Source organism: Cornus florida, unplaced genomic scaffold (assembly GCF_030987335.1).
Source record: "Cornus florida cultivar Cherokee Brave unplaced genomic scaffold, ASM3098733v1 CherokeeBrave_3.0.0_Hap2_Chr03, whole genome shotgun sequence".
Classification (NCBI taxonomy): Eukaryota; Viridiplantae; Streptophyta; class Magnoliopsida; order Cornales; family Cornaceae; genus Cornus; species Cornus florida.
In genome coordinates, this window is record NW_026775573.1 from 24,349,141 (window position 1) to 24,357,265 (window position 8,125).

Consider the following 8,125-nt stretch of genomic DNA (forward strand, 5'->3'; position numbering starts at 1 on the left):
GATTTGGCGATCGATTGCTTGGCAAGCATCAATGACCCACATTGCTCGAGGGTGGATGTTTCGTTTTATCAGCCAACCAGTTCTGTCGGAGAAAAGATTACCCACCTCCTCCAGAGTAATATATTTTGGGCGTTAGGCTACAATTGAACCCTAATTATTATTTGTAGAATGAACTTATTCAAAAGCATTTCTCAAAGGATTCTAACCACCATATTGCTAAATTAAGTTGATAAATACTTTAAACATTTTTCTGCACATCACGGCTTTGAAAAACCAGTCAGAATAATTTGTCATGACTTTTCTTATGATTCAAAGGAAATTAATATAATTCAATCGCTTACACAACCACACAAGTATTTAATATTAGTTATTAATTCCTATATTGTAAGAGAATAAGAAACATATTCTTGTATCAGTTTGTTGGACCTCTTTTATCACTGGAATTTGAGTGAAATGGTTAGTAGAGGCTCTCATGCTCTGATAAGATAGATATACTTTCTAGAACAGGGTGGGATAAAACCACCATATGATCAATGTTTGGTTTTTTTTTCTGGGGTTGGAAAAAAGAATCGTGGTTGAGTTATTTGGTGTTGATGAGGTATAAATGGTGAAATGATAATACACGAAGAGGTGCCCAAATTGCCAACCAAGCAGAGACGCACGGTTTTGTGCCCTTCCATACTTCAAGCATTATTAGTATTCGCCCCCCAACACCAAACAGATCACCCACAACTCTGTGTGTAACCTTTACCAAAAAAAATTTACAAGTAATATACATTCGCTCATATACTTTACCTAGTTTCAGCTCACTCAATTTTGATAGTAATAATATACAAGTAATATAGTGTTTTCATGAAAAATAATAAATAGTGGTAGAATTTTAGTTTACTTGATTTCTTTTTATCTCCGACAACCTTCGCTTTGAAAAAAAGGCACAATACCAACTAGTAAGATTTATCTCTGACAATCTTAACTTTGAAAAATCAACATCAAACAATTAACAGCACCTACTCTGTGAAACAAAACTATCATATTACTAACATCAATGAATTTATGAGCTGCATAATTGTGCAGAATTGTCTAATATTAGTAGAACATGGAGTAAAAATGCAACTATTCAGCACAACAAAAAAAAACACACTGAATTTGGTTGCATGACCATCACCTGTCCAGGTTCACCCTGAATCTCCGCCCATTACCGGGCCCTCGTTGATACCGAGTCGAATAACGAGGCTCTGACTGCACATTGCCTCTCTCTGTCGATAATGGGCCTCGTTGGTACCGAGTCGAATAATGAGGCTCTGACTGCATATTGCCTATCTCTGTCGATAATGGGCCTCGTTGGTACCGAGTCGAATAATGAGGCTCTGACTGCATATTGCCTATCTCCGTCCATGATCCCCTCGCTTGGTCTCTCCTATTCTCTCTTCTTCCTTCAGACACTCTTCTTTCTTCCTGTCTGTTCACAAGAAGTTTTGATTTTGAAGGGTTCAAACTTTTTGGTCTGCTGTCTTCATAGGACAAGGGTTGAAGTCCCTGCAAATCAGGCTCCGGAACAAATCCAATAGGCCATTTTGATTTATCCATTTTCCGGAAAGTAATTGATATCCTATGAGTTAGACAGGAAACATATTAATCAAAATCATTTATTTAAATAAACAAGAAAGAATTTAATAACAAAAACTGCAGTAAAAATAACCAAACTAGAGAGTGTCATGTACCTTTTAGTAGGTACTGCAGACACACAATGCTTAGCCACATCGGCCCCATTTCCTTTTAATACAAGGACAGATCTGGATGAGAAACAAAAACAATGAATTTCAACTTGAAGAATTTGATTTCTCGGAAACAAATATAAAATTTAATAAATAATAAATAAAAGCATAGCAGGTAGTAGATGGAATAAAAGAAACAGGAAATGCATGAAAGTTGATATGCACATCAGACTTACCCCAAGGGCAGCGGGATTTTGCTAGGACCAGTAAACTCGCCAGCACCCACAACTTCCAAGTGGGTTCCAAAGATTATATTACACTGACTCAGAAATGAAACAGTACAAAATGGTCGAACAAACTGATGGTTGTCAATGTGAGGAGGTATGCAGTCGCCTTCATCATAAATGTTGACGATACAGCTGTCAGGTACACAGGATGGAGGAAGAACATGCCATCTTATGAGCCTCCTGATGATCACTTTAAAAAGATGTGGTAGAGGATCCACAATTTCATTCCGCATGATGCCTGGTCGATTACCATTTTTATCCTGCCACAGTATTGAAAATTTGAAATCATAAGCTCTTCTATCCATTTTACACACTTTTTTCATTCCAGAGCTGTCACACAAGTATCATATCTACTAGAGCTTTGATTAGAAAATTTTACCAGTCAACAATTAATTGAAAAAAAAAAAGTAAGAGAAACTTACTGTTGCGTAGTTGTAACAGCAACCAAATTGTATGGTCACACGCCCCTTGCCCCTCATCCACTTTTCTGGTGCAGTATATGTGCGCGCTGCAAAAGCAATACAAATAGATAAATGCTATAGCATAAACATAGACGCTTCTCAACCAGTTCATGGAAGAACGGCAATAAAAATGAAAGAAAAGCACCCTTTCTAGGGAGAACCAAAATAATATCTAGATAATTAAAATTTTAAATTCTACACGCAGACGTGTATAGAATCCACGGCCACATTAGCCACTGGCACATTCATCTCTTAATATGCAAAGCAACAATAAATTACATTCTTAATCATCTAATTAACCAACAAATCAGTTGAAAAATTTTACCCAGTAAGGAATACAGAAATTGGACCAGCTGACATTCAAAATTTGGAAAGTGTCATTTTCTCTTGTGGTCACAGTTTGAAGACTCTTAAGTATAAAATGCCCAGATAGGCATCTGACACAGGCTTAATTACCTAATGTAGCATAACATGACGGACAGACGGTTATTTGTAAGAGGCTAGGCCATGTCTGTCTAGCATCCTGCCGGAGACGACATTTCTACACTCCTAGATACATGGCATACACATCTCAAAAATGTCTACAGTTTTTTCCAGAAGAAACTTATAACATAAACGCCGAGAAAACAAGTCAAACATGCTATGGACACTTCAATTTAGCAAAAGAACACATTTGTGGAAATAAAGATTATAATGGAGTAGAATTAGCAGTATTGCACATTTTTAAGTACATGTACTATATTATTTGAGTTCATTTTCTCAGACAAATATTCATATAAAAATTTAAATAAATGAATAAATCTTAATCGAGAAAACTAATAAAACTAGCATACCAATCATTCATTCGTTCTCTTTCCAAATAGCAAGCAGAGGAAGCTCAAGCACTAGGCAAATGCCTAGGGCCCCACCTGAACAAAGGGCCCCAGTGAAAAATAAGAAAACTAATAAAACTAGCATAACAATCATTCATTCATTCTCTCTCCAAGTAGCAAGCAGAGGAGGCTCAAGCACTAGACAATTGCCTAGGTCCCCAATAAAAAAAGGCCCAATCAGATTTCATATTGCTCCCAATGTAGTTTTACATTTGATACGCTTCAATTCCTTGGTGTGGATCCATAAATATTTTGAATTTAAAAAATAAACTCTTCCAATTCTTAGATTTCTATACTCTACTTCAATTACATCTTTTCTGGTACTGTTCTTTATTATTCTAGAATTTGTCCAACTTGTATTACCCTTTTTTTTCTTCTAAACTTCTCTTTACTAACTATTTGTGTGATTGCTGTCAAAACCTAACTTTTCAGTCCTCAGATCATACATCATACAAGTATGGTATCTGAAGATTTCTTAAAATTGCCAGAGGCAAACCAGAAAAAAAAAAAAAAATTAAGAAGAAGAAGAAGAAGAGAGTCTAAAAATGAGAAATAATCACCAAATGGCATTTTGGCAATGCTACAACTTCACCCCCAGTAACAATATCATGTTTGAACCAGATACTTTGAAACATAACCTAAACTGGTAAGAAACTCAAAATCCGTTGTTTTGACTTTTCAAGGTTCAAAGTTGTTTCACTGGAAATTAATGGGACCTTAAAATTTTCATCAAAAACTTTAAACAGTTCTCCTTAGGCCTGCAGTTGTATTGGGCTGACCCTGATAGAACGGGTAATTTTGTGAATGAGCCTTGTCAATATCGAGTTGGTAAAAATACCGAAACCTATCGGGGACCTCAGATAGGACCTAATACCACAAACATATTGTAATTTGAAATATTTTAAAATATATATATATGTATTACTGTATTCAATATTTTTGGGTATTCCTAGATGCATGACCAACACATGCCTAAGATGATGAGAAATTGAATTTCCAATGGGGAAAATAAGTGTGTAATCATTGTAGAACACAAACAAATTTTGAATCCTAGGGTCATCTTTAAAGAAAAACAAATGGTGCATGTTAAGAGCAAATTGTGTAGAACCTACTCTTGACTCAGTAGCCTGGAAAATAACCTCGAGTTTCTATGTGCATATTAGGAAATGTTATATTTTAGTTTTAATATATAATTTTTTCAAAATTTTAATAGTACACCCAATTCAAACATACAAAAAAGGCCTTTAGTCTCGACCTTGAACACTTCCTTTTTACTGCTTATCATCTTTCTCTCGTAAAGCCTCTTTCCAATTTTTTTACAAAACACATATAGTTCCTCTCCTCCACGTTAGTCATTGATATCTCTCTTTTACCCTGTCATTCTTTCTTCAAGACAGAAACGGGAAGAGAGAATCATACAAGTCCTCTTTCAGTCTCACTCTTTGTGAATGAAATTTTCATTTTAGGTTAAAAAAAAATAATAAGAAGAAGAAGAATAAGAGTTTTTGTGAATTGACATTTCAAATAATTAAAACTACAGTAGTCTTGCAATTTAGTTAGATTAGACGAGTCATAAATGCATAGAAAATAATTATCATCAATCGATATTTAAGTTTTCATATTTCTATTTTAGTAAAAAAAAAAAAACATAATAATAACCATGACATTGTTCAACACTGCCCCCACTAATTTAAATTATGGTTCTGCCACTAGTTATTTATACCTTCATAACTTTTATGACCACAAGTGTGCATGAACGATAAATATAGAAGTTATTCAATTAAAAATGTTTAAACAATTTGATAAGATAATCTAAAATATGAGAAGTGCATATTTTAAATAATTATGCAAATAAAATTATAAAGGTGAATGATAGTGTGATTGATATATGTATTGATAATTAAGAAATTACTAGTTAGTCAATAATAATTAATAATTTGGTACATACTATATCTTTTTTATTTTATTTTATTGATAAATTCGTATACTATATTTAGTTCTTATTAAGTTAATAACTGTTGTTTACCAATAAGTAATCTACGTATCAAATAACTAGTACTAGCAGCCTAGTAATTTATTAAATATTAACTTTATAAGATTACAGTTTCATATATTAAACTCTTTATAGTATTCATTAACTATTATTATCTAGTATTAGAAAATGTTTCCGGGGGGTTTAGAGGTTGATGTTGTTTAAAAAATAACAATAAAAATTGATTTAGGAAAAAGTAGCAGAAATGGAAAAACCTTGCCCACTGAAACTACTTACGGTGCCACGACAGAATGTGATGGTATGCAATGGCTTTTAATTGCATGTAACAGCCCGTCACAACTTTTAAAGCTGTGAATTTTAGTAGGACAATGTTATTGTAAGTGATAGCATCGCCAAATGCCTTCATGTAATGTTACGGCCAATATTAAAAGCCATATTCTATATTTTATGAGCTGTTTTCTATTATTGTTATTTTCTGATGGACATTGCTCTAAGTTATAATGCCATAGAAAACCCAGTTTAAAATCTCGAAAGCAGTTCCCCAAGATCAAACAGCTATACTAATAGAGTCAACTAGGACGAAAATTCGTACCATGCCAAAAAGAAGAAAAAGAAACTTTTTGTAGATGTCAGACAAATAATAAATTCATAATTTCATTTGTTTTTCAACTTATGACCCTATTAAGAAACTGCAAGCTTATATGAGAGCAGTGAAGCTACCCATATCTATCAAAATTAATACCGGAATGCATTTAAAAATAAAGAAAGAAAGAAAAATAGAACAAAGAATCCAATTATTTAATGCATATAGATTATGGAATGGAATGATCAATCAATTAAGGATCTCTAGTTAAGCAAAAGGTTGAAAGACAGAGATACCATGAAACACAAAATGAGATAGAACTAGCTCTACAGGATATACAAATAATACAATTACTTGACATCCTCAAGAAACCCTGAGTTTTGCTTGAATTCCCTTGACATACAGCATACAGCATAATACAAGGTAAGTGATGACCTAGGGAGCATTGTAAAGATAGTAAAATAGAGCTAATACAAGAACCAATAACCTAGGGCAGTGGAAAAATGAAAAATATAGTTAATTTAACAAGAAATCATGTCAGTGCAAGTTAAGGCACATAAACCATCATGACCAATTAGTCAACAAATTGCTGCTGTTGTTATTTAAGAATGAAGAACCTCTACAAGATTTTCTCGTGATTTTTCCTACCATTCTAATGCTTATGGCAGTTATAAAGAAATTGCAATCAGGACGTTCTCAAGTCCAGCCTCCATGTAAATAGGCTTTGCCACGACTCATACAACAAGTTCCAATAATCCTTGAAATTAGCTTTTACACAAATGATAAGTGAAAAAACATGGTTTTGGCTTGCCATGTGTGGAGGGGAAAATTTCATCATTCGATGTACAAAACCTTTAACCCAAAAAACCATGATTATAATGACAACAAACAATTAAATACAGTAAAGAGTAAAGTAAGAGAAAAAAAAAATTAAAGCATTATGACAAGCACAACACAAAGTTTAATGGACTAGTGGTGGACAAACCTTTCAATTCCCCATTCTTTCCCTTCTCCTCAAGCAAATACACTAAGTCAACTATCCTCTTCTGCTCCGCAGCACTGAAAACCCCCGTGTGGAGCTCCAGCCCATCAAGAATGTTAACAATTCTCCCTTTAACTCTCTCCAAGCAGATATAATCAGTCTTCCTCTGAACGTTATTAAACCGGATGTACTCTCTTTGATCTCTTGAGAGCTCCGGCTTCGGCCTGTCCTTAGCTGCCATTATCACCTCTCCTGACAGCGCATGCCCATTTGATTCATTCTCTTCCTCAAGCTCATCTTCCTGCGCCATCTCAGCCCACGACATTCTCCGGCTTTCAACATGTGATGGGGAGCATGTCATTCCGCTTGTCAAGGTGGACTCACCAACAGGGTCCAACCACCCATTCGCCCCATCTTTCCAACTTTCCAGCAAATTTGTATCTGCCGTATCATTCATATCTGCCCCATCCTTCCAACTCCCCAGGGAATTGGAGTCGCAATTGTCCTGATTGTCACTAATCTCATTCAAATCCACATTATTTGAACTCAAAATCCCAACTCTCTCTTCTTTGTTCAAGATTTCTACATCGTCGGCAACTTCTACAATTATCCCAACAACACACAACCAAATTTTCCAATCAGATTACATAAGCACTCAACAAAACCGTTAATTTCTAAAAATTGAATACCAGCCGAAACCCTAACAATAGGGAGCGAATAACGAAGAAAACAGAACCAAAACGAAACATAAAAAACCCTTAATACAAACCAAACCCTAATATTCATAGGCAAATCATAAATTAAACAAAACCTTGTCATGGACATTAATATCAATTAAAGAACAGTGTGCGTGTGACACGTAAAAAGAGGGGTTTTTGTACCTGGATCAAGGGATCGAATGCGATCTGAGAGGGTTCGAGTGCAGCGGCCACAGACACCTCTGGAGAGGAAAGGAAGCCAAGTGGAGAGAAATTCCGACGCGATTCGCAAGTCGGTGGCGTTGTAGCTCATGAGGAACGGATCGTCCGTTCGAGTTCGCTGGCCGTTCATGGCGTCTTCTCCAACCAAGAAGTCAGAGAATCGGTGGTGGTCCGGTTGGTTACAGAGAATGGAGGGCACAAACTCTTCTTATGATTCTGTGCGTGGTGTGCGTGTGAGAGAGAGAGGACACAAAAGGCAATAGTTGGCGTTAAAAGAGATTGAACTTCCCCTCGGATATAATGATCATGCGT

The 8,125-nt window shown here is 35.3% G+C and overlaps 1 protein-coding gene across 1 annotated transcript; it reads right to left on the minus strand.

Moving 5' to 3' along the window:
• Positions 1 to 1,013: 1,013 nt before the first annotated feature.
• On the minus strand, positions 1,014 to 8,125 carry LOC132299970 (RNA demethylase ALKBH9B-like). The gene is made up of 6 exons (XM_059796893.1): positions 7,775 to 8,125; positions 6,897 to 7,493; positions 2,425 to 2,510; positions 1,952 to 2,262; positions 1,722 to 1,793; positions 1,014 to 1,609 (listed from the first exon to the last, which is right to left on the minus strand). The coding sequence occupies exons 1-6, from the start codon at positions 7,941 to 7,943 to the stop codon at positions 1,162 to 1,164; spliced, it is 1,683 nt and encodes a 560-aa protein (XP_059652876.1). The 5' UTR covers positions 7,944 to 8,125; the 3' UTR covers positions 1,014 to 1,161.

What these genes read in the sequence shown, in the direction of transcription:
- LOC132299970 (XM_059796893.1), bottom strand. Translation starts at nt 7,943, where the DNA reads ATGAACGGCCAGCGAACTCGAACGGACGATCCGTTCCTCATGAGCTAC. An exon ending in AAAATCCCGCTGCCCTTGGG is followed by an intron (nt 1,794 to 1,951) that starts GTAAGTCTGATG and finishes TTTCTCATCCAG; the next exon opens with ATCTGTCCTTGTATTAAAAG. An exon ending in TCTGCAGTACCTACTAAAAG is followed by an intron (nt 1,610 to 1,721) that starts GTACATGACACT and finishes TCTAACTCATAG; the next exon opens with GATATCAATTACTTTCCGGA.